Here is a 27,841-nt window from a genome sequence, read left to right as displayed (position 1 = left end):
AAAACAAGAACTTTGACCATTCTTGGTTCATGATGTTTGACAAGAAATTCTTCGGCCTAGTACCTTCATGGTTCATTAAGTGGTGGGAAATGTTTGGATCAATCCCCCAGATCCTTCCAGAGCCCCTTCAGGATGCCTTAAGGTATTGCAGCTCCAGGTTTCAAGTCACCAGTCATACTTCCCAGTTTCCAGCAATCCTGCATTTGTCAATCAAGTACAGAATTCACTGGATCAGTATGTAGAATAATGCAATCAATCAAAACCTTTTAGACAGGGAATTCTTCATAAAATGATGGGATAATTTCAGGTATAATGACATTATTTCCCAGATTCACAAAGAATTTCCTCCTCTAGTTCAGAGAACCATTGCCTACAATACAAGATCCCAATCAAGTCTAGACTCCATCCAAATCACCGAAAAATCTAGCAAGGAACTAAAAGATCCTTTTGTGGCTTAGTTCATTGCTAAGATACTTAAGGTGTTGGGTTTTGGCATTGATGAGGTTAAGGGTTTTGGAGACAGAAACTTCCTGGAGACTACTAATCTCTCTAGGTTCTAAGCTCCTAAGAAACTTAAACTTAACTGGTTGGTTAAAAGGATGGGTAGTGATTCCTTCACTATCCGTGGTGAAAGGGTATCACAGACACATGAAAGGGTTTCCTAAGATGACCCTATCTGTCATGTTCTTGACAAGGACAAATGTGGTTTTGAAACACGTATTGTCTTGGCAAACATGGGCTTTTGGGATTTTGAATTCAATCTGCATTTTTCCTCCACTTGCAGAAGTCAACCTTTCTTTGGTTTTCTTAAAGTATTTGGAGGGAATAATTCCTTCTTGAATGCAGTTGAGATCAGATGGCCTAAGTTTATTTTCCAGTTTACACTTGTAACACCATAGTCATGGTTTTCACAACTGTAATTTTATATTTATGCTTCCGCACCCAGATGGCCTCAGTCGACCTCCACAGTCTGTAACTTACCCCCTTTTGGTATCAGAGCCAAGTTTGGCCGATAGAAGTTGTAAGTTACTATATATTTAATCAAGTTGGATGGTATAACCGCCATAGTTATCCATTATTTTGTGCATTACTTTAATTACGTTATCTCCTACAAGTTATATTTTGTTTTACATCTATTTTATGATAACTCTTCCATTCCCATTCATCACTTTCTTCATTTCCTCTCAGTCTTTGTTTACTGTAATTTCTTTTGGTGGTAGGCTGAGCCTCCCATTTAAATTTCTGTTCATTATTCTGTGATTATTTGTTCAAGCTAATCAATTACTTCCCAGTTATCTGCCTTTTCTTATTCCTATTTTTAGCCCAAAGTTTGTTACAGATGTGTATTGTTGAGACGTGTAAGACCAGATCTGTGTTGTTTGTAACCCAGTAAGACCAGTATGTCCCAAGTTGAGTGTTTGTCCCAAACCAAACAGTAAGTCCCGACGGTAGGGTGTGAGCGGAAGGGTTTGTTGTCACCAGTGTTAGGATTGTGGCAGTGAGAGGTTGCAGTGTTCACATGAGAAGGCATTTGTCCCGTTTGTACACCCTGTTTCAGATCTAAAGGTTAGATCCAGAAATTTGGAGATAAAGGTGATTAGGTTGTAATTGTTTATCTTAAGCTTTTAATTCAGAATGTTGAATAGGATGTTTAAAAGCAACTCTTCTACCAGCATTAGATCTTCCAGTACATCCCTCCTTGAGATCCCTTAAGAAGATGGAATTCTCAATTCAGAGTCTTACCAGATATCAGACATAGATCAAAAACTAGGAGATTGGAACATACCCAAGGTACCTACAAACCAGGTCTATAAGTCATCTTCATGGTCCTTGAAAAAGACTTTCAGATTACCATGTTAGGACTATAGAACAAGTCTACAGCATGAACAAGGAGTATAAGACATGCTACTTGTTACCTTCTACAGCATTGAAAGCTCACAAGAAAGATGGACACAAATTCCTCCATATAGGTTTAGTCCAAGTTGGAGTTAAACATTTGATCAGAGATGGGTTGAACAACTCAATCCTTATGGCCCTTAAAGATACCCGTCATATCAGATTCAATGACAGCCTCTTAGGAACCATAGAATCCAGTCTTAGGGGTGGACCAGTCCATTTCGACTGTTTCCCTAACTTCATAGTAGCACTTGATGACCCTCACATCATGAAGGTCCTCACCCTCAACATCAAGACCTATGGAACTCTCATGTTACATGGAACCCGCCAGTTAGCCTTGATATACAGAGTGTATTACAAGTGCATTAGGACAAACATGAATGTCCAAGCCATATACAAGAGAAAGGTGGGAGAAACCACTCTCATCCAAACCAGAGACATTAGATCCAAAGTTCAGGCTCAAAGATTTAGTGAGTTCCATAAAACCCTAGTTAAGGAAGCCAGATATCCAAACCTAGGATTCAGGAACCCAAAGTTGATTTGGAGAAAATCTATAATAGGTTTACCAAATCCAAGAAGGAAGTTACCGTCCAAGATCTCCAGAAAGAGATTAAAGATACCAAGTCAGACGTGAGAACCCTTAAGCAAGAGTCAACCATCCTTAGGGTAGATCACAATCTCATGGACCAGAGCGTCAAACAGTTGGACCACACTTCTCATCAAGGCAATGAGGAAGGAACCTCATTACAAAACCCTTCTGATGAAGAAGTTGATGAAACAGTTAACCCTACTGCTGATATGGCACAGGAACCATCCAGTAAGATGTTCTTGCAAACCATCGGTAGGATTAACTTCCAAAAATGGCATTCCAAAGTCAGGATTGTCATTAACAAAGATTTTGAATTTGAGGTAGTAGCCTTAATAGATTCAGGCGCTGATCTCAACTACATTCAAAAAGGAATTATTCCCTCCAAATATTTCAAGAAAACCAAAGAAAGGTTGACTTCTGCAAGTGGATGAAAAATTCAGATTGAATTCAAAATCCCAAAAGCCCATATTTGCCAAGACAATATGTGTTTTAAAATCACATTTGTCCTTGTCAAGAATATGACAGATAGAGTCATCTTAGAAAACCCTTTCATATGTCTGTTGTACCCCTTCATCACGGATAGTGAAGGAATCACTGCCCATCCTTTTGGCCAACCAATTAAGTTTAAATTTCTCAAGAGCCCAGAACCCAGAGAGATTAGCAGTCTCCAAGAAGTTTCTATCTCTAAAACCCTTAACCTCATCAATACCAAAATATCTTCACCCACATTTTCAAAAAATCCCAATCAAGCCAAGAACCTTGATCAATTTGTACCTTTCATCTCCTCCACAATTGGTGGTCCTTCTGATCAGTCTCATCAACTATCATCATGCATTCAGTATAAAAGTATTTGCTCCATCACATCTCATGATTTTAACAAAAATGTTTTTAAAAATGATTATTTTGTTAATTCATGGCAGGAAGAAAGGCAAACAACTTTTTATACTTATACCACTAGTAAGTGGAAAATGGCTTCTTCAAGCAGAAACAAAGGAAAAGCACCTATCCAAGGTTATCCTTATGAAATGCATAAAGGCGCTTCTTCTGGAACAGAATCCAGGAAAGCCACATCCCTTCAAGACCTTGTCCCAGCAAAAATAACATTTTCCAGTGGCAATGTGGCCATCACCTTACAAGAAGTTTTATCCAGGACCTTACCATTTACAAATGGAGTGTATACAGATCTACCTCCCTCCATTAAAATCGTCCTTGATAACCTTCAGAGAGCCTTTACCCAAAACAACCATCGTCTTTTCCAGAGAACCCTCAGAGTACTAGAAATACACCTAGTTAATCTTGAGGCAGGAAATGAAATTAACCAAATTCTCATTAGTCAACTCTTTGGCAAAGAGGATATCCATTCAATGGATAAAATGACTATCATGGGCACAGATTATGCTAGGTTAAGTCTTAAGACTCAAAACCAGCTAAGAAATGTTGTCGCCAACTTGCCTACTGACATACAAGTACGTATCTTGGGAAGCAAGGCTGTGTTTAAATCATGTGACCAATGGTTTGAGCATTTCAAAATACTGGTCACCACTCATTTCCCAGTTTATGGTGAAGACTCAGATGATATTGAAAATGCCTTCATCTAGTCAACCTGGGATGATTATTTTGGAAGCAGTCACAGGGTTTATGAAAAGCAGTATCCTTTTCCTGGCCTAATAGTCAATTATGAAGACGGGGCAGATGAAGAGGATAGAGACCCAAGTTGTCTTTCTAGAATGTTTGAATATGGCTTTATCAGACTCATCAAGTTAACAAGCCATGATCAGATCAGCCAATTCCCCCAGATAATTCAACAGGTTGTTGCAAAGATCAAAAATCCATTTATATCAATCAGATGCTGGAGCACTCTCCCACAATGGGACAGTAACAATTTGATGTCTATCTAACCTGCTCATCACCTTGTACTCGTCAACAGGTACACACACAATGGCCCTTGGTATGAAGGAGATTCCTACTTATCCTACGAAGACCCATATGCTCTTGCAGGATGTTGGAAGTACTACTTCAACAATGAAATTCTAGATGTCACCAGTGAATTACGGAAAAATTACCATTTCACAGGAAATACTGGCAGAATTTCAGTATTTACCACTAGGCCATACTCCGAAGCCTTCCATACTCAAAGGCTTGATTACATTGATCCCAGGCAGTTAACGACAAAAAATGCAGATTATGAACCTTTACTGTACTGTGGTTTCTGTAATCTATATGACAAATATCATGAGCATAACTGTGATTATAATCCTTCATGGGATCCCTATGATGGATGCCCATCTGATGCTTATGATATTGATTAGAATCTTTAGGGAACCATTGCTTATAATACAAGATCCCAAAACTAAAAGATCTTGCTCAGCAGTTGCTCCTCCAAACAGAGAAGTTAGAATTAGAAGAAAAGAACTCTCCTGAAGCTTCAGTCAATTGCAATCTAGTTGACACTTTCCAGAATTCACAAGATCCTTATAATGGTTACAACTTGGATAGTAATTGAGATATTTTGAATAGCTCCAAAACAGCTCCAGAGCTCCAGAACAACCTTTGTAGTCCGGTTACTATTCCACTACAGTACCCACACCAGCAAAAGTCCTAGACATAACACTATTCATCCACAGCACTAGTCACTGTGCATGAACAGTAATCCAAAAAAGTAAGGGGACAAGTCACTATTCATGAACAGCGACCGTTATTGTTCATCAAATAGTGCCCTGACAGAATCATTCAGAATACTATTTGCTTTCGGTGGAAAAATAAATTCACCTTCAGTAAAAGTAATTCACCCTCCGTGATTCCAGCAATCTCCTGAAGAATCCAAGGCTTCCTCCATCTATATAAAGAACCCTAAGGCTCAGTCTTCAGTAGGTCCAGTTTTAGCCAAATTTAGGAAAACTACCTCAGAGGTCCAATTCTCCTTACAACCCATAACCTTGTAATCAGATGGCCCAAGTTTATTTTCCATTTTACACTTGTAACACCATAGTCATGGTTTTCACAACTGTAATTTTATAATTATGCTTCCGCACCCAGATGGCCTCAGTTTGAAACATCCTATTCAACATTCTGAATTAAAAGCTTAAGATAAACAATTACAACCTAATCACCTTTATCTCCAAATTTCTAGATCTAACCTTTAGATCTGAAACAGGGTGTACAAACGAGACAAATGCCTTCTCACGTGAACACTGCAACCTCTCACTGCCATAATCCTAACACTGGTGACAACAAACCCTTCCGTTCACGCCCTACCGTCTGGACTTACTGTTTGGCTCTGAAAAGGAGATAGAACATCTAGAAGACCAATTTTGAGGTTTACAAGTAAATAGGCTTTACAAACCCAGGGTAAACCCAACCAGCCTAACCAAGAATTGGTACCCTAGACCTACACCTCCTGACCTCCAGTACGAGGAAAGGACTACCCAGTTCACTGTATCCACTAGTAAACTCTATGAATGGAACATAGATGGTTTATCAGAACAAGAAATCCTAAACAAGATCCAACATATGACCATAGCCAATAACTACCTAAATGATGGACTTCAAAACACAGAGCTCATAGAGCTCATGATTTTAGGATTCACAAGAAAACTGTTAGATTGGTGGAATACCTGTCTAACAGAAGAGTCTAAAAAAGACATTAAGCATGTTGTCCAAAAAGATGAGAATGAGAACCCCATCTTTGACGAACGCATAGGAAGAGGTGTTCTCGACGGAGTTAATACCCTGATCTACACAATCATGAAACACTTCGTAGGTAAACCCAGCAATATCACATCTAGGATTTACGACCAGTTGAGTAACCTTAGATGTAAGAACCTTGGTGAATACAGGTGGTATGAAGATGTGTTTACCACCAGAGTCATGCATAGAAGCGATTGGAACTCTCCATTTTGGAAGGAGAAGTTCATCAATGGCTTACCCACATTATTTGGACAGAAGGTCAAAGAAACCCTTGCTAGCCCCTTAGGTGTCATAGACTATGATAACCTAACCTATGGAGACATCTCTAGCACAATCCAAAGTGAAGGAATGAAGATGTGTAGAGATCTCAAAATCCAAAGCCAAGCTAGCAAGAGCAAAGCCAAGTACGAAGTAGGAAACTTCTGTACACAGTATGGCTTACCTTTAGTCATTCCCAAGAGAAAATCCAAATACAGAAGAAAAGAACCCTCTGAGAAGTTCCACAAGAAGAGAACGTCATCCAAGTATTATAGAAAACAAAAGTTCAAAACTGATGATTTCTATAAGAAAGGAAAATCCAAATCCACAGGAAAGTTCATACCTAAAACATAAGGAAAATGCTTTAAGTGTGGAAAAAGAGGTCATTTCTAGAAAGAGTGTAAAGCTAAGGCCAAATCCCTTATCAACACCCTTGTTAGTGACCAAGCCAGTAAGGAAGGAATCTTCAAACTCTTAGAATTTGACCGATATATATATATATATATGCTTAAATAACAAAAAAAAAAAAAAAAAAACCCTCAAACAAAAACAAGACTAGACCAAATAAGTAAAAAACAACATGTAAACAAATTATTTAAGAAAAAGCCTATTCAAAAACCAAAAAAAAAAATTAAAAATCCTTAATCATTCAAATTTGTAATTTTTTCAACCCATTACATAAAAATAATATCTAATTTCATTTTTCCTTAAAAAACAATACCATGAGAAACACTATGGTTGTGAGTTCTCCTTAGCGATGCTAATAGTTATTTTTTTTTTGGCTTTATAGTCACAAAAATTTTGCTCTCCTTAGAAACTTAGCTCACAATTTAGCTGTTTTTCTCTTCTTTATTATCATTTTAGACTCTCTCTCACTTTATTACTCTTATACTAGCATTCTTAGTTCCCACTTTATCTCATATCAGTTTTTTTTTCTTTATTAGTAAAAAAAAATTTTAATATTTCATGTATTTGCGCATTTTTTTTTCGGTGACATCGATATGTTCAAGTTATTTCTCTTTTAGATTTTGTAGAATTTAACTTTCATAGTAACCACATAAAAATAGTTCCTACTGTCGCCACTAGTTGCATCACACAGAGAGAGAGAGAGAGAGAGAGAGAGAGAGAGAGAGAGAGAGAGAAATGAATAAAAATGAATAGTTTTTAGCTGTGATGTGAAAAGTAAAACCCTTGATATTGGATGCATTGTAAAGCGAGGAGTTGTTAAAACAGATTAAGTAACTTTTAGTGTTCAAGAAAAATAAATAAATAAATAAAGAGAGATATTTACTTTCCATTACCTCCTTCATTGTCAGTTGTCACCAACAACAAAAATTGAAGGATGTCTAAGTGTCTATTTGGTTTAGCATAAATTTAACGGGCACTACCTAGAAAAAAGTAAGTTAGTTTTGCCAAAAGTCTTGTAATTTAACTTTATTCACTCAATTATACACATAAAAGAAGTGAGACTAGCTAGTGAATAGTCAGATATTTCAAAAGCTTTGAATACCCAACAAAAAAAGTTATAAATAAGTTGGTTTATAAATCAAGTGACACAATTGAAGCAAAAATGACCCTACAGAGAAAGCAAATATAAAAAGTTCTCAGAACTCAAAAACACAAAAACAGTTTCCACAGTTTGTTACCAATGAGAAAATCACTCTTTGGCAAATCTTTCTATGCAGACTCTCATGATTCCTCTCTTTCTCGTTCTCCTTCTTCCTCTTCATGTCTCTGCCTCAGATTCTGTCTATGAAACATTTGTCCAATGCCTATCAAACCAAACCAACCAACTAGACCAAGCTTCCAATATAGTATACTCTCAAACCAACCCTTCCTACACAACCGTACTTCGAGCCTACATTAGAAACTCCCGGTTCAACACTTCAACCACTCCAAAACCCACAATCATTGTGACCCCAACACAAGAATCCCATGTTCAAGCCACAGTGATTTGTACCAAAAACATTGGGATTCAACCCAAAATCCAAAGTGGCAGCCATGACTATGAGGGTATATCTTACATCTTAGATGTCCGATTTATAATCCTAGACATGTTCAATCTTCAATCCACCACAAAAGGAGCAAAGAGTGGGCTAAAGAGAGAAAAACCTACAATCAAGCAAGGCCCAACCCTTGAAAGGAGCAAGCCAATGAAGAATGAAAAATCAGAAAATAGTTCACGCCATAAGAGGTCAAGGATGAATGGCAGAATGCATAGATGAACCTCTAGACCACGGCAAACACATGAGCAGCAAACAAGCTTTTGACGTACACGGAAGTGGAACACGCGCAAGGCCCAAGCACTACCAACTTGTACTCAGTCAATGCAGGAGTGATGGGTTATGGGTCAGAGGTAAGGGAGGGGTATGGTCTGGCGGTGGGGAGAAGGGAAAGCCTATTCTGGGATTCCTGCTTAGATTCTTTTAGGAGAGATGTCCTGCTAGGATGACATACCACCTAAAAGAAGGAAGGATGAGTTGGAACCACTAGGTGCATGCCATGAGGGATAGCAAGAGAGAATACCCATACTGTGGTGGATAAGAATGTCACAATGAACAAGCGAACAAAACAGTTTTCTTTGTCTGGTAATGGGAAGTGACACAACCAGCACTAGTAAGATGTGGTGGTTGGGCAGCTGACAAACCAATGGGTGGTTAGGAAGGACACCCAAATCCAGACAAAAGTAGTTAAAGGGTGAAATAGTAAAAACCAGTCATAGCAAGTAGTATATAAAGGGCCCTCGCTATGCACAGTAAGATCATCACAATAGTAGCAACCATTAGGAGCGAATTACAGCACTGCCATAACACTACACAAGTAAGCACTAAGAAAGAAAGAAAAGAGTGGGAAAGAATAAAAGTAACAAAATAGGAAAGAAAAGAGAATCAGTAAAAGAAATAGAGAGGATAGAATGGCAGGCATGCACCAATAGGCTAATTCCTTCTCTCCCTCCAACTCCAAAAGCCTACCCTTTGTTAAAGATAAAGGATTTGTTTGGGCATAAACCATTTAGTCCCGTTCCCTCGGAGTGGATAATTTCTTCAGCAAGATTCTCTTACGAGGTTGTCCACATTAAGGAAGTGTTTCCCTCCTTGGTCTTAGTCTTGCAACACAACTGAACACAATAGACTAATATTTTACTTTGATCTCATTATTATTTCTTTTCTTGTCTTTGCAATTTTACTTATGATACAAATCTTGTTGTTATGTTGTCCTTTTCCTTAAGGTTCCCTTTTTTGTCTTGATCACATCTCTTTTATTTTTTGTTTTATTATATTTATCTGCTGCAATTCTCTTGCAATCGTTTCGTTTTGTCTAACAACAAGTGTGTTGCCTTTATTATCGCCCCATTGTATCTGCCTGCCATAACTTTATTGTAACAGCTACGCCTATCAAGGGCATGTGATCAAAGTTTCAGCAAAAAAAGGGTGATAGTTTGTGCGCAAGCCGGACCAACGTGAGTTCCAATTGGACCAGTCCTGACTCTCCCACCCAGAACACTTGAGCCTCTATGCAGTAGGAGATAGCCCAACCCAACATCTCAACAAGGCCCACCACAACCCCTAAAACAAAACAATATATATATATATATATGCTAACCTCTGAGCACGCGCTCACGCGCGTACTCAGAGGCTCTTCTATTTTTTGGGTAAGGGTTAATTTAGAACATTTATTATAATTTGGGATTACGCGCGTACTCAGAGGCTCTTCTATTTTTTGGGTAAGGGTTAATTTAGAACATTTATTATAATTTGGGATTACGCACGTGCTCAGAGGCTCTTCTATTTTTTGGATAAGGGTTAATTTAGAGCATTTATTATAATTTGGGATTACTAAATTCTCCAATCACAAAAATAAAAAATAAAAAATAAAAAAAAAAACTAGGGGTGTAATGAGTATTATGTGTGGTGAAATAATTTTTTCATCACACCCCTAGGGGTTTTTTTTTTTTTTTTGTGATTGGAGAATGTAGTAATCCCAAATTATAATAAATGCTCAAACTAACCCTTACCCAAAAAATAGAAGAGCCTCTGAGCACGCGCGTAATCCCAAATTATAATAAATGTTCTAAATTAACCCTTACCCAAAAAATATAAGAGCCTCTGAGTACGCGCATAAGCGCGTGCTCATAGGCTAATTTTAAAAAATAGCTCAATTGTTTGAAATTTCCCTACAACTATTAAACACTGCTGGTTGAACCCAGCTCTTTTGTAATCTCCCTTTTTCAGTATAAAAAAAAATAAAAAAAGAAGGGTATTGATTTTTTTTTTTTTTTTTTTTTTGTATAGAAAAGGCTTCATGTTATTGATTTATTTTTCTTATTTTTTAATGGGATTTATATATGAAGTTATTATAATCTTAAAAGATAGTCACTTAGTAAAAAAAATCCAAAAAATAACTAAAAAATGGGTAAGATAGGTATTTGAATTTAGATTAACACCAAAAATTTACACTGTTGTTTTGGTTTTGGATTTTGAAAATTGATCCAAAGCATTTCAAATAGTCATCCCTCGATCTTCTAAATCATTGCAAAAAAAAAAAAAAAAAACAAATATGAGAAAATTGATAAGGCAACCAATCAAATGAAAGAAAAATGATATTGTGCTAAAGAAATAGACTAATAGATCATTAATTTCCCAATGAAATACGCCAAGTGATTCACACTTCTATCTTGCTTGCACCACTATGCAATGTGAAAAAACGGCATGAGGATCTTAAATGTGATTGCCAACTAATTGCTTCTAGATATTGGGCAACATTGGAATCTCTAGGTGGGCCTCTTTTCTTTTTTCTTTTTTATTTATTTATTTATATAAGTAAATACCATTTGAGGAGTCCACCTATTCTCTAAGTCTAATATCAAGCGATGTAAATTTTTTTTGGGTGCATGTATCATTTTTTTGAACCCAAGCCCAAAAGTTTGATAAATAAAAAATACCTAGTAAAAATCTATAAAAATTGGGTTTTTATTTTTTCCTCTTTTCTTTAAATATAAAATTATAAAATCATGGAAAAAATTACTTCTAAATAATATCTAAATAGTGGGCAAAATTTTAGGAATAAAAATACTTAAAACATGTTTTTTTTTTAAAAAAAAAAAATTTAATGTAAAACAGTGTTGGCATATTATTAAAATACATAAAACATCGTGATTTTTTTTTTTTTTTTTTTTTTTGCTTGAAGTTGTAAAAAAAATATGAAACCAACATTGAAGGACTCACCACCCTCAAAAAAAATAAAAAATAAAAAATAAAAAAATAAAAAACCAACAACGTTGAAGGACTCAATTGCATATTATTAAAATACCTAAAACATTGGGATTTTTTTTTTTTTTTTTGCTGAATTTGTAAAAAAAAAATATGAAACCAACATTGAAGGACTCACCACCTTCCAAAAAAAAAAGACGTTGAAGGACTCAATTTATTAACTGAGAACACGTAACGCTTAGTGCAAATTCAAAAGACATGGTTTGTTTGGAGTCTTTTTGTCTTTTGGTAAGTTATTTTTTATCAGATTAAATTTTACCAATTTTAAATTTTAAAATGACGTAACATCTTAAACTATTAAATATAAGATATATTTAAGGGTGTAGGTTTTTACCCCTAAAAGTTAGTCTATTTAGAAGCAATTTTCATCACAATTTTAAAATTTTATTTTTAAAGATAACTTCTCTAGTATCATTCTTGTTTTAGCAAATTTGCGTATATGGCAATTGCTTACAGAATCATCAAATGTGCAATGAAAGGCACAAAAAAAGACAATATTAAATTTCATAAGGTAGGATATTTACAAAAAAAAATGTTTTTTAACAAGTACTTGATAGATTGACTACCGCTTCGCTCACCCGAATTCATCCAATGTGTCTGCTATGCAATCTAACCAAATTGTTGATATGTCACCCTACAAAAAATACAAAAAAATAGAGAGTAGGGCTTAAATGTAAGAAAAACAACAACAAAAAATAATAAGAGGAAGATAGGGCACTACTTAGAACACAAACACTAAAATAATGAGTCAAACCCGATAACCACAAAAAAAAATAATAAAATAAAATAAAAGAAGAAGACAAATCAATATATATCATTCCTATTCTTTAAAAAATATTCATTAATTAAAGAAAATACTTAAACACCCATCAAACTGACCAAATAAAAAAAAAGATAAGATAATGATATGAAAAGGATAATGATAACCACATATTTAAGAGATCTATGCAGCATCAATCTCATATCTGAAATTCAAATTCACAACATTTACCAAAAAAAAAAAAAAAAAAAACACACACACACACAATGAATCAATTGATGCTAATTCGATGACTAACAAACCGGAAAACCAACATAAAAAATTACAAAGACCTATTTGTATTTTAATATTTTTCATCACCATTATAAAAAATGGATTTCAAGTAATATTTTTCATCACCATTACAATAATCACGTTAATGTCAGTATGATAATTCTTCTTTAGCAAAACCAATATAAAAAATTACAAATACCCATTAGTATTTTAATATTTTTGATCACCATTATAAAAAATGGATTTCAAGTAATATTTTTCATCACCATTACAATGGTCACGTTAATGTCAGTATGATAATTCTTCTTTAGCAAAAGCAACATAAAAAATTACAAATACCCATCAGTATTTTAATATTTTTTATCACCATTATAAAAAATGGATTCAAGTAAAATTTTTCATCACCATTACAATGATGACGTTAATGTCAGTATGATAATTCTTCTTTAGCAAAACCAACATAAAAAATGTTAATGTCAGTAGATAATGTAAAACAATAGAGCAGAAAATAATGTAGAGAAGAATGAAGCCAAATAGTACTGACCTCAAAGCCTACACATCAATGAAGAGTCATAAAAAATGAAACATCTTTTAATAGCATCTTGTGAAGGCCTGTAAAACAATAGACCAGAAAATATTCAATAAGTCTCGAAATAACAATAAGCAAAACATGACTAAATAGAGAGAGAAATCGAAGTGAGAAATGTAGAAATAAAAAGGTGAGAGAGAGATTGAGAGAGAGAGAGGGCTGAGATTTGATTAGAAAAAGAGCTTACCTCAAATCTATCTGCTGTTGTTGTTGTTGTTTGTAGTGAAATCTGAAGCATAGATGTGGGTGAGAGGAGTTTCTTAACGATGATGATAATGGTGAAAAGAAGATTAACGTAGAATGAGAGAATTGGAGAACTGAAGAATAAGCAATTTGAGTTTGAAAACCAACATGAGTGTAGTAGGAGTGTGGTCCTATTTTGTAGATAGTGTTTTACGTGGAAGTTAAAGAAGCATTTTTACTAAGTTTTGTCCCTACTTAAACATAGGCTGTAGGATTATTTTGGAACCAAAAAAAAAATCCGGTTGAAACAGGGACAGCCCCTTAAATAGTAGTGTGTGTATATATATATATATATATATATGCTTAAATAACAACAAAATAGTTATAACAAAAAAAAAAAAAAAAGACTAGACCAAATAAGTAAATAACATGTAAACAAATTATTTAACAAAAAGCCTATTCAAAAACAAAAAAATAAAAATCCTTAATCATTTAAATTTGTAATTTGTTCAACCCATTACTTAAAAAAAATAAGGGATAATTACAGATTATCCACCTATGATTTAGCCCGAATTTAACTTACCCATCCGTAGTTTTATTTTTGACACTTTACCTACCCATGATTCATTCTGTCTATGCTCCATAACCCACTTCTGATTTTTCTATTACTCTAACACATTTCATCAAAAAATCAAATAAGAAATCAGATCAAACACTCATCTCCCAAACACTCTCTACACTTGCTCAATCGCTAATTGGATTGGATTGTGCCGTCCAATCATCATCATCATCATCATCAATAATTCAACATGGGGAGCGCCAATCTACCAGAAAGCTTGGTGGAGGACATCCTGTCAAGGCTTCCCGTGAAATCTCTAAAGCGATTCACGTGTGTAAACAAGTCATGGTCTACACTTTTCCAAAACCCAGGTTTCATTGCCAAACACCACCATTATTTTTCTCAAAAAAACCCAACTCTTCTTGTCAGTCATCGAGATCGTATCAACAAAAACAGTGTCTTGTCTTCGCACCCTGTTTCTAATGATAATGGTAGTCTTGATCTCAATCTGGAAATCCTTTTTTTCAATGATGACATGCAGGAACTGAACATATTGGGTGCCTGCATCAACGGGGTAATTTGCCTCTACGATCGTCCCTTTTTGATTTCTAATCAACATCCCAATGATGATCTCTACCGCATAGCCTTATGGAATCCAGCAATCAGAGAATTCAAGGTCCTTCCCACACGTCATTTTCATTATCCATCTCACGTGGACTACACATATGAAGGTTTTGGATTTGGTTATGATCACAAATCTAACTGACTACAAGGTGGTTAGAATTGTCTCATTTAGTTGATCAAGAAATCCAAGTGGGTGAGCAAGCGTAGAGAGTGTTTGGGAAATGAGTGTTTGATTTGATTTCTTATTTGATTTTTTGATGAAACGTGTTAGAGTAACGGAAAAATTAGAGGTGGATTATGGAGCATAGACGGAATGAACTACGGGTGGGTAAAGTGTCAAAAATAAAATCATGGGTGGGTAAGTTAAATTCAGACTAAACCACAGGTGGATAATTTGTAATTATCCCTAAAAATAATATCTAATTTCATTTTTCCTTAAAAAATAGTTCCAAGAGAAACACTGTGGTTGTGAGTTCTCCTTAACAGTGCTAATAGTTATTCTTTTTTTGGCTTTACAGTCACAACAATTTTGCTCACCTTAGAAACTTAGCTCACAATTTAGCCGTTTTTCTCTTCTTTATTATCATTTTAGACTCTCTCTCTCACTTTATTACTCTTATACTAGCATTCTTAGTTCCAACTTTATCTCATATCAGTTTTCTTTTTCTTTATTAGTAAAAAAAAATTTTAATATTTCATGTATTTGCGTGTTTTTTTTTTTTTGTGACATTGATATGTTCAAGTTATTTCTCTTTTAGATTTTGTAGAATTTAATTTTCTTAGTAACCACCTAAAAATAGTTCCTACTATTGCCACTAGTTGCATCAGAGAGAGAGAGAGAGAGAGAGAGATGAATAAAAAATGAATAGATTTTAGCTGTAATGTGAAAAGTATAACCCTTGATATTGGATGTATTGTAAAGTGAGGAGTCGTTAAAATAGATAAAGTAACTTTTAGTGTTCAAGAAAAATAAATAAATAAATAAAGAGAGATATTTACTTTCCATTACCTCCTTCATTGTCAGTTGTCACCAACAACAAAAATTGAAGGATGTCTAAGTGTCTATTTGGTTGAGCATAAATTTAACAGGCTCTACTTAGAAAAAAGTAAGTTAGTTTTGCCAAAAGTCTTGTAATTTAACTTTATTCGCTCAATTATACACATAAAAGAAGTGAGACTAGCTAGTAAATAGTCAGATATTTCAAAAGCTTTGAATACCCAAAAAAAAAAAAAAAAAAAAGTTATAAATAAGTTGGTTTATAAATCAAGTGACCTTTTGAAACAAACGAAGCAAAAATGACCCTACAGAGAAAGCAAATATAAAAAGTTCTCAGAACTCAAAAACACAAAAACAGTTTTCACATTTTATTACCAATGAGAAAATCACTCTTTGGCAAATCTTTCCACGCAGGCTCTCATGATTCCTCTCTTTCTCGCTCTCCTCCTTCCTCTTCATGTCTCTGCCTCAGATTCTGTCTATGAAACATTTGTCCAATGCCTATCAAACCAAACCAACCTACCAGAACAAGTTTCCAATATAGTATACTCTCAGACCAACCCTTCCTACACAACCGTACTTCGAGCCTACATTAGAAACTCCCGGTTCAACACTTCAACCACTCCAAAACCCACAATCATTGTGACCCCAACACAAGAATCCCATGTTCAAGCCACAGTGATTTGTACCAAAAACATTGGGATTCAACTCAAAATCCGAAGTGGTGGCCATGACTATGAGGGTATCTCTTACATCTCAGATGTCCCCTTTATAATCCTAGACGTGTTCAATCTTCGATCCATCACTATCAATCTTCAGGAACAAACCGCTTGGATTGAATCTGGTGCCACACTTGGAGAATTTTACTACAGAATTTGGGAGAAGAGCAAAGTTCTCGGCTTCCCTGCTAGTGTTTGTCCCACTGTTGGTATCGGTGGCCACATAAGTGGTGGAGGGTACGGCAATATGTTGCGTAAACATGGGTTGTCGGTGGATCATGTTCTTGATGCAAAGCTAGTTGATGTGAATGGAAAGATTCTTGATAAGGAGTCAATGGGGGAAGATTTGTTTTGGGCTATTAGAGGAGGAGGAGGAGCAAGTTTTGGAGTCATACTTTCTTACAAAATTAAGTTGATTCCGGTACCGGAAACTGTTTCGGTTTTTCGTATTGAGAGGACTTTAGATGAAGAGGAGAATGTTACTGACATTGTCTATAAGTGGCAACAGGTTGCTCCTACGACAGATGACAACCTTTGGATGAGGATGTTGATACAGCCTGTGAGTTCTAAAGTGAACAAGGGGGAGAAGACTATTATAGTCTCAATTTTGACAATGTTTCTTGGAAATGCTCAGGAACTTGTGGCATTGTTGGATAAGGATTTTCCTGAATTGGGTTTGAAGAAGGAAGGTGTGATGGAAATGAGTTGGATTGAATCAGTTGTTTGGTGGGCTAATTACGACAATGGGACATCCCCATCTGTGTTGCTTGATAGAAATCCTGACACGGCGAATTTCTTGAAGAGGAAATCGGATTATGTGCAGACCCCAATTTCGAAAGATGGGTTGGAATGGTTATGGAAGAGGATGATTGAGCTTGGGAAAACCGGGTTGGTTTTCAATCCGTATGGCGGAAAAATGAATGAGATCCCTGCTTCTGCTACTGCTTTTCCACACCGTGCTGGAAATTTGTTTAAAATCCAGTACTTTGTGAATTGGGATGAAGAGGGAATTGAGTTAGAAAAGAATTACACAGCTCAGATAAGGAGGCTTTATAGTTACATGACTCCATTTGTGTCCAAGAACCCAAGAAGTGCATTTTTCAACTATAGGGACCTTGACATTGGTATCAACAACAATGACAAGAACAGCTATGAAGAAGGAGAAGTTTATGGGGTCAAGTACTTCAACGACAACTTCCATAGGTTGGTGAAGGTGAAGACTGCAGTTGATCCACATAATTTCTTCAGGAATGAACAGAGCATTCCTACTAATCCAAGTAAGGCATAGGGTTGGGAGACTTTATTGTCACACCGATTGCTGTATTATTGTACTTTTCAGCATAATTCAGATGATTTGTATTACGTTGTTCCCTCTATGCGTTACGATAGTTTAGTGAAAATCTGAAATGTGTATTTGTAATAAATTGTCAATCTGAAATTTGCTGTTTTCTTTGTTTTTTCTTTGTGGTTTTTACCCTCCTTATTATGAGGCATGATTTGTATCAATCCCTTTTACTTGAACGTGGTCATTTGGAAACCATACAACACTTGCGTGATAATAGACGATCGTCTGTCTGTCTTTAAGGCTGACTTTTATAAGCATTCAAATCAAGTTGCTGACTATCTCTTAGTCAGTAGGTAGGTTTCTTGTCACTATCAATATCATGGTTGATTTGGATGAAATAGTTCTTTTTACAACACAAAAGAACTAAAGATTCTTTCTGAATTTTGCTTAATATTGTTACAAATTGAATGGAAACTGGTGAGGACCCACTTATTTTCTCTCTCATCTAAAAAGTCCATGCTTTCTGTTTAATTTTTCAGTTGAAGTAATATCATGAGTCCTTCAATTCTGGCTCTCTCCCTACCTCTAGAGACTTACATGGCCGAAACTGGAATTAAGAATTTACATAGCCAATGTTACTAATCTTTTCGACTATTTTGTCTCAGTATGCTCATCTAGCTCAATATCCTTTTTATACATTCATACAATACCATAAAGCAGGGAACAAATGTCTGTCTTCAATTTTGTGAGCAATTATTTCCATACAGCAACTGCATCTAATAAACTCCAACCAGCAATATTCCGGTTTATGCTCCAACATGTTTTTTTTTTTTTTTTTTTTTTTTTTTTTTTTTATGGGGTGGGGAGTGCTAACATAGTTTATATATACATTTTAAGAATACGAGAGGAGTTTTGAACATTGGACATTTCCTTTAGAAACACCAAGAAATAATATTTAACTCATAGGTCATAGGCCAAGTGCTAACATAGCTTACTGCTGTTGATCTTCCTACTTGGTATTCTATATCAAAGTTTTAGAAGCATATGCCTTCCTTAAGATACACAAGAGCTTCACTGAATTGGATTTCCATGCTATAGAGCCTTCCAAAAAAAAAAAAAAATTTAAATCCATTGAAAAATACAAGTGGAGGTGCAAGCGTGGACTTTCTTAACAATAAGAGATATAGTGCCATGACTCTGCTATCTAGTGATTATCATCCATACATCCTGCACTTGATCTCTCCTCCATTTGTTAGTAATGATATCTTCAACTAAGAGAAAGGTGTTCATTTTGTCGTTTTTATTTCCAATTGGGCACATTTAACCCATCCAAAGTCATGTGGGGTCTGAGCAGAAATCCACACCATGTAGTAATAGTGCCCAGTTGTCTCCCATTATCACTAACTTCTCCTTTCCACACTCTAGCCAGAGCTTCTTTATTTGACTTTCTTAGCTTGTTTACCTCTCCTTTTTGGGTAAATGGGTAGTGCACATGCTTAAAGGAAAAGTGTTAAAAGTTATTGGGGTTGTGATCTCTCATTAGTCTGTTAGAGAAGGACTCTCATTTTCCTAGAAATAGATGCCATAGACAAGTCAACTCATGCTTGGAATCCTATATAAGCTATACTTTCTTTAATATTGTTTCATGTATTTTTTTTGTCGTGGTTAATCTTTCAGTTCTCTTGCCGACTGCTGGAGTCCACTCAGGCGTGACCAGATTGTTGTTGTTGACATCTATCCTATATTCCTGTCACTGGAGAAACTAATGGGAGGCCTGATGTACCTGCTCCTTGTGTGGGATCTTCTACTTCGGAGGATGAACTTTTGGTCGTAAATACTACAAGCCCTCCTTAGATAGTTAGATGTACTGAATTATATGTAATGTTTACTTCGTATAACAAGCTGTTCTTTTATTTGTTTATTTGTTTGTTTTTATTTTTAAAGCCAAAAAAAAAAAAATTGTTTGTTATTTTTTTAAAGCGAAAAATAAATTTATATAAGTTTCTTTATATAGGTAAGGAATGGGAATTGAGGGAGTACACACGCAAGTGACACCTAAAATCTTTATTTGAAAATTACAAAAATCCCAAAGATCAAGTAAAGAAGAAAAAGAGAAGTTGACAAAGGCCTTGTAGCTGAATTGGCACCTTCCCATGTACAAAGTGCTGGGGGGTCTAGGGGGAAAAGGGTTCGAGTTGTAAGATTAGCAGTATGTTGTAATTATTTCTCAAAAAAAGAAAAAGAAAAAAAGAAGCATTCATAAATGTGATGAGGGCCATGAGGCTGTTGAATGCCATCAAAAGTTTTTGTATTGATTTCCATCCATAAACACCAATTGAAGTGTAAAAGAAGGAATGATTAATTATCTCTTCATTTCAAGCAAACTAGATAGAATCCATTTCATTTTTAAGATTTTAAATGTTATATCTCATAGTGAACATTGTGTGACAAGAGCATTCACATTCACAACAATGACAAAGTTTAGTTACAAAATTGGTTGTAGTCTAAATCTACAACCTTACTTAATAAAATAAACATTACTACATATTTTAAAAATCCAACCATTAAATTGCATGTTCTTTACGCTCTCAATACAAATGTCAAATTTTGTGTCAATCAAATATTATTTACTATATAATCTATAAACTTATATTTTATGCATAATTTTAAACTACAAAAATTTGCAATCCAAACAGTTTATTAATAGCATAGCTATTGATTTTTAATTTTTTAGAAATTTTGCAAGTATGGAGGATATAAGAAGAAGATGTAATCCAATAGTGGATTTGTCAAAATTTATCTTCAATAAAAAGATATTAAGTAAAACTGTAATTTAAGACTACAACCAGTTTTATACCTAAACTTTGTCCTCACAACAAAGCATGTAAAATAACTTAAATGCTATGGTGGTCTACTACTAAGAGCATCTCCAACAGAAGAGCTAAACATAAAATCCTCTCTACTATAGAGAGTAAACCCACAAAATAGGTCTCCAATGGACTCTTTATACCCAGAATTTTTTTTGGCTCATGAACAGTAGCTCATCAAGTCTAATAGGCTACTGTTCATTCTTCAAATGTTTTTTTTCCTATTATAATAATCAGATATTGAATAAAAAAATGTTGGAAGATGTGTAGTTATTAAAAAAAGAATAAATAATGAATGAAGAAATAATATTTAAATGAGATAGAGAATGAGATGGAGAATCTGTTGGAAAGTATATTTGAAAAAGTGAATAACTAAAAAGTAAAAGTCACTGTTCATTCTCCTAACAGTACAAAAATTTGCCTAATCCGCTGGAGATGCTCTAATTGTTATAAATTTTTTATTAGGTTTTATTTTTTCATTCCCCTCTCGCCCACAAGCACAGCCCCTCCCATTCTCTCCTGTCTCACTTCTCCTCTCACACAATGGTTCTAGGTTGTGCTTGTCTCAGTCTCTCTATTCTCGTCATTGTTGTGGTCCCCATTTGTTGGTGGTCATCCTTCATTAGTGGCTGGGCCACTAGTATGGGTTTATGAGTGGGTTCCAGCGGGTGTGGCTAGGTTTCAAGCTTTGGCTGGATTTCGGTAGAGTTGTGGTTAGGTTTAATAGGTGATGCGTGTGTGGGTTTGTGATTTGTGGGGGTTGTGGGTTGGATCGGTGGTGGAAGAGGAAGGTGGCTGGGTTTTTGGTTGTGGCGATTGGGATGGTGTGTTATGGGTTGTTGGGTTTTAGTTGTGACAGCTGGGATGGTGGGTTGTAGGTTGTTGGGTTTTGGTTGTGGCAGCTGTGATGGTGGCTTGTGGTGGCTGGGATGGTGGGTTGTGGGTTGCTGGGTTTTGGTTGTGGCAGTTGGGATGGTCGGTTGTGGTTGTTTGTAGTGGCCTTTTGGGTTTTATGAAGGCTTGTAGTGGTGGTGGTGATTGAGTGGTGGTTGGTTGTGGGTTTGTGAAAATGGTGAATGGTGGGTTGTGAGGGTAGCTGAATCTAGTGGCGACTCCACATTGATGTCTGGGTGGTCTTGCCAAAAAAAAAAAAAAAAAGAATGTATATACTTGAAGAAAATATTATATATTAAACTAGCCTGCTGTGACTACCCTAAAAAAAATGTTAAACATTGAGAATAACAATAATTTTGATTCAACAAAAATAATAGTAATGTTACCTTTACAATAATTTTACAACAAATCCTATGTGATAAGTTGTGACTATTTCTAATTTGGGTCTAATAGTAACATAATTTTTGTACTCACCAATAATAGCTTATGTATAAGATTTGTTATAAAAATGTTGTGAATAGCTTTTCTTCAAAAATAATTCTAACCTCCCAAACATAGTTCTTGACCCCTAAAAAAAAAAAAAAAAAAAAAAATTAAATAACGACAAAAAAGTAAATAAGTAAATAACAAGTAAACAAATTATTTAACAAAAAGCCTATTCAAAAACAAAAAAAAATAAAAATCCTTAATCATTTAAATTTGTAATTTGTTCAACCCATTACTTAAAATAATATCTAATTTCATTTTTCCTTAAAAAAGGGTACCAAGAGAAATACTGTGGTTGTGAGTTCAATCCTTAGCGGTGCTGATAGTTATTCTTTCTTTGGTTTCGCAGTCGCAACAATTTTGCTCTCCTTAGCAACTTAGCTCACAATTTAGCTATTTTTCTATTCTTTATTATCATTTTAGACTCTCTCTCTCTCTCTCTCACTTTATTACTCTCATATTAGCATTCCTAGTTCCCACTTTATTTCATATCAGTTTTTTTTTCTTTGTTAGTAAAAAGAAATTTTTATATTTCATGTATTTGCATGGTTTTTTTTTTTTTTTTTTTGTGACTTTGATATGTTCAAGTTATTTGTCTTTTAGATTTTGTAGAATTTAATTTTCTTAGTGACCACTCTAAAAATAGTTCCTACTGTTGCCACTAGTTGCATCAGATGAAGAGAGAGAGAGAGAGAGAGATGAATAGTTTTTAGCTGTAATGTGAAAAATAGAACCCTTGATATTGGATGTATTGTAAAATGAGTTGTTAAAATAGATAAAGTAATTTTTAGTATTCAAGAAAAATAAATAAATAAAGAGAGATATTTACTTTCCATTACCTCCTTTGTTGTCAATTGTCACCAACAACAAAAATTGAAGGATGTCTAAGTGTCTATTTGGTATAGCTTAAATTTAACGAGCTCTACCTAGAAAAAAGTAAGTTAATTTTGCCAAAAGTCTTGTAATTTAACTTTATTCGCTCAATTATACACATAATAGAAGTGAGACTAGCTAGTGAATAGTCAAATATTTCAAAAGGTTTGAATACCCTCGTTTGTTATTAAAAAAAAAAAAAGAAAAAAAAAAAGAAGTTATAAATAAGTTGGTTTATAAATCAAGTGACCTTTTTAAATTTAACAATCGAAGAAAAAATGACCCTAATAGTTATCTAGCCAAAACATTGTGTAAATATTATGAAAATTAAAGAAAGAGGTTAATGTGATCTAACTTTGACTACTATCGCTTTATTTGTTCAGATTTATGTTTTCTAGAATATTAGTCATTTTTTAAATAAAAAAAAATATTTTCTATAAAACTATCTCAGTTTCCTATGTTTGATAACAATTTTAAATGAGTTGGAAAATGATCTTTTAATTTTCCTTATTTAGTGTGGGGTTAAGAGCCCAAATCACATATTGGGCCTTAGGTCCTGTCCGAGGAGGTAAGTAATCCAAAGACAAGCAAGCAGTACAAATTGGTTTGAGTCAAACTTTACGAACAGAACACGGACGGGAAGGTTGTCTGAGGAGGAGTGTCTCCTCGGACCGGCTAAGATTAGGTCAAACACAGGACCTAATGATCAAGGCGATCTCCCAGGATGCATCAATGGCAAGGACGTACCCCAGAAACGTGTAAGAGAGAAGGAAACCCCAAAAAATATCTAAAGGAAAGCTACTATCACTGCATTGAATGCACTACAGCTACTTTTCTGACGGCATTTATATGGAGAAGACCCTTGAACAATACTGCCTTGGCAACCGCAACTCACAGAAAGCCAAAGTGGACATGGACACGTACTCAAGTAAGGGCTCAGATGATCAACAAGTGTAGGATCAAGATAACTCAAAAGGGGCTATATAATGGGAGAGACCCCCTTTCTAAGGGGGGCAGAAGAAAAAAAGAGAGAAGAAAAAGGAAAGAAACATTGTAGCAATCTAGAACCAGACTTGTGGCAAAGTGAGAATAATATTTAAGAATCAGTCTCCTCGGACTTGGCCAGGGACTTTTTTCTTTAGTGAACATCTATTATCTTTCTTTTTATGTCATTTAAATCTATAGGCCAATTACTTAATTCACGAAAGCCCAATTTTCCAACTCATTCTCTACAAATTTATTACTTTAGGCTTTTTGGGCTTAAGTCCATACATCTGTTGGGCTAAAAGTTCAGACCAAGTCCTTACATTTAGTATACTATGAGATAAAATTGTTTTCCAAATATTTAGTGAAAAATAATCTCTAAAAAATAGGTCATACCAAAGAATTTTCCTTTGAATCATTTTTTATGATGTTACCAAATACTATAAAACACGAAAAAAATAAAATAAAATAAAATAAAAATTCACACAAGGTTTTCCATCAGAACAAATAGTTGTCAATAGTCAAATAGCTCAGTTGGTTGGCACCTGTGTTTCTAATAGAAACATCTAAGGTTCAAATTTTTCCTTTCCCATTGTAACATCGAATTATCAAAAATAGTCAAGTAACTACTCCCTTTGTCATAAATTGTTGGTCTTGTTTAAAAAATTTAACTTTTTAAATGAATATATTTTAATGCATTGTCTTTTAAATAAAAATGTACAAATTTCCACAACTACTCTTGTTAAGTTCAACTCTAATAAAAAAGGACTATTAACTCGTAAAAGATGAGTTCATTTTGGGACATCTCAAAATAAAATAGAGGACTAACAATTAAGTACGAAGAGAGTGTATCATTTATTTACTTGATATGAGATACATGAAATTTCATAATAGGTTGAATTATCAAATTTTTTTCATGTATATTTGAATATGAATTTCAAATGAATATAATTGATTATTCTTTTTTTTCTTTTTTTTTGAGAGAAGAGATTATTCTGATAAATTAATCTTATGATTTAGTATATCTTTTTTTTTTTTCCAGATAATTTGATTTAGTCTTTCATGGTTTAAAAAGCAAACATAGTTGTCAAAGCATCAACTATACCTGTTTACCATGCCAGAATATATTCTCTTCTGTATTCAGCAAAAAGCCAAACGTACACTCTCCCATTGTTTTCCAAAGCCTTCATTTAAAAATAAAATAGAAGTCAAAGGGCGTTATTTTTCATTTCTTGTTTTTAGTAATACATTAGCCACAATGAGAAATACATGGAGGTTTAAAAGGAAAGACTCAGAAATCCTAACAGTACAGCCCATCTATTCCATACCGATTACCATTTCCTTTTTTTTTTTTTCCCAAATATTTTTCAATCTACTATTTATGGAGGGATACTGCGTTTTTTACTCTATCCGTTGTCTAATCTCACCTATTTTTAGCATTTGATTGCATACCATACCTTTTACATGTCTCTTGGGATCTAATTCTAATCCCTATATATATAGCATAAACCTTTCAAACACAACACAAAACAAAAAAACAAAAAAAATACAACTTCTCATCCAAAAAACAAAAAGCAAAAAAAAGAAGAAAAAAAAGCAAAAACCAAAACAAAAAGGGGGGGGTGCAACTACTTAGAAATGAGAAAATCAATGCTTCCTCTCCTTTTTGTTTTTCTTCTTCATGTTTCAGCCTCATGGGCAGCCTCTGATCCTCTATTTAACACCATTTCTCAATGCGTATCAGCCCAAGCAAAGCTACAATCAAGCGAAGTGTCCAAAATTCTCGTTGCCAAAGATAGCCCTTCATACACATCCGTGCTACAAAACTACATTCGAAATGCAAGGTTCAATACCACAGCCACACCGAAACCAGTCATCATCGTGACCCCAACGGCCGAATCCCATGTCTCGGCTGCTGTTGTTTGCGCAAAGAAAAGCGGAATTCAGATTAGAATCCGCAGCGGAGGCCACGACTATGAGGGTGTATCATACGTCTCAGATGTCGCATTTATCATCATTGATATGTTCAATCTTCGGTCCATTGACATTGACTTGAAAACACAAACTGCTTGGGTTCAAACTGGTGCTACACTAGGAGAACTTTATTATAGTATATCTCAGAAAAGCAAAACACTCGGATTCCCAGCTGGGGTTTGTCCTACTGTTGGTGTTGGTGGGCACTTTAGTGGTGGAGGATATGGTTTCTTGATAAGGAAATTTGGACTCACAACAGATAATGTTGTTGATGCTAAAATAGTGGATGTACAGGGCAGAATTCTTGATAGGAAAGCAATGGGAGAAGATCTTTTTTGGGCTATTAGAGGAGGAGGAGGAGCTAGTTTTGGAGTAATACTGTCATACAACATAAGATTGGTCACGCTTCCACCAACTATTTCAGTTTTCCGGCTCGAGAGGTACTTGGAAGAGAATGCAACTGATATTGTTGTTAAGTATCAGCAAGTTGCACCAACCACTGATGAAAACCTTTTCATGAGAATGCTTGTCCAGCCTGTGGATTCCAAAGTGAAGAAGGGAGAGAAGACTATTAGAATCACAATTATAGCTGAGTATCAAGGAGATGCAAATACTCTCGTCGCATTGTTAGGCAAGGAGTTCCCTGAGTTAGGCCTGAAGAAAGGAGATATTGCAGAAATGAGTTGGATTCAATCTGTTCTATGGTGGAATCAGATACCCAATGGCACCGCACCTTCAGTCTTGCTCGACCGAAATGTAAATGACGCAGACTTTGTGAGGAGGAAATCAGATTACATAAAGACCCCAATTCCCAAAGCTAGCTTGGAATCGCTATGGACCAAGATTGTTGCCATTGGCAAACCCGGACTGGTTTTCAATCCATATGGTGGGAAAATGAACCAAATCCCTCCAACAGCAACGCCTTTTGCACATCGAGCTGGGTTTTTGTTTAAAATCCAGCACTCAATAACATGGTCAGAACCGGGACCTGAGGCAGAACAATTGCACACGGGTGAGATAAGGAAGCTTCACGATGCACTTACACCATATGTGACACAGAATCCTAGAAGTGCTTATTTGAACTATAGGGACTTTGATATTGGTATCAATCAAAAGGGCACCTATGAAGAAGGAAAGGTTTATGGGGAAAAGTACTTCAACCAAAATTTTGATAGGTTGGTTCAGGTAAAGACTCAAGTTGATCCTGAGAATTTCTTCAGGAATCAACAGAGCATTCCAACTCATTCAAAGGCTTAAAAACAAACACGTAGTTGGACTGTCAGGCGTGATTATTTTAAATTTTAAATCCCACAGTTGAATAAGAGTTTCTCATTTATTGATATTCCTTTTTGTTTAGCCTCTTTGCATTAATCTTTTCTTTTAACTGCCTTTGCGTTAATCTTTATTACCATTCTTTGATCTGATTTTTGTTCCTAATTATCAAAAAATGTGGCTAAGACACTTGTATTAATTGCTTGGCACCCTCGAGTATTTCCAACAGAAATATCTAAAATTCAAATCTCTCTCTCACTTACCCTCCCTCAACTATGGAATATTATAGAACAAAAAAATAAAAAATATCAAATAATAGGACTTGAGCCATAATATGATAATTAATAGCAATAACCAAAACCATGCAGCTCAATTAGCATTTTTTGGTATTTCCAACAAAGACATCTAAAAATCAAATCCACTCTTCTCCATTTGAACTATTTTATTTATCAAATAAATCAATAGCAATTTTGTGATGAACCCAATATTGTCTATTCCGTTCCAATGATTGTTTTGGTTTGCCAATTGGATAAAATATTTTGGTAACGGTATATTTCGACGTGCCATTTAAAAGTAACCATTAATTTTTTTTTTTTATTATCGATAAAATATTTATTATCTTTCTTTGATCTGATTTTTGTTCCTAATTATAAAAAAATATGGCTAAGAGACTTGTATTAATTGCTTGGCACCCTCGAGTATTTCAAACAAAAATATATAAAATTCAAATCTCTCTCTCACTTACCCTCCCTCAACTATGGAATTATAGAACAAAAAAATAAAAAATATCAAGTATTAGGAC

At 34.9% G+C, this 27,841-nt stretch overlaps 2 protein-coding genes across 2 annotated transcripts; both read left to right on the top strand.

Annotated features, from left to right (window-relative positions):
• Positions 1-15,978: 15,978 nt before the first annotated feature.
• On the top strand, positions 15,979-17,949 carry LOC126726752 (berberine bridge enzyme-like 21). Its single transcript, XM_050432106.1, has one exon. It carries the CDS (start codon positions 16,106-16,108, stop codon positions 17,690-17,692), a length of 1,587 nt encoding a protein of 528 aa, XP_050288063.1. The 5' UTR covers positions 15,979-16,105; the 3' UTR covers positions 17,693-17,949.
• Positions 17,950-25,282: 7,333 nt separating this feature from the next.
• Positions 25,283-27,103, top strand: LOC126726750 (berberine bridge enzyme-like 21). The gene has a single exon (XM_050432103.1). It carries the CDS (start codon positions 25,432-25,434, stop codon positions 27,022-27,024), a length of 1,593 nt encoding a protein of 530 aa, XP_050288060.1. The 5' UTR covers positions 25,283-25,431; the 3' UTR covers positions 27,025-27,103.
• The last annotated feature ends 738 nt before the right edge of the window (positions 27,104-27,841 follow it).

The sequence above is a fragment of the Quercus robur genome, chromosome 5, assembly GCF_932294415.1.
Source record: "Quercus robur chromosome 5, dhQueRobu3.1, whole genome shotgun sequence".
In the NCBI taxonomy this organism is placed as follows: Eukaryota; Viridiplantae; Streptophyta; class Magnoliopsida; order Fagales; family Fagaceae; genus Quercus; species Quercus robur.
This window is presented reverse-complemented; position numbering and strand designations above follow the sequence as displayed.

Excerpts from the sequence above, each read along its gene's own strand:
- LOC126726752 (XM_050432106.1), top strand. The coding sequence starts at position 16,106 with ATGATTCCTCTCTTTCTCGCTCTCCTCCTTCCTCTTCATGTCTCTGCC.
- LOC126726750 (XM_050432103.1), top strand. The coding sequence starts at position 25,432 with ATGAGAAAATCAATGCTTCCTCTCCTTTTTGTTTTTCTTCTTCATGTT.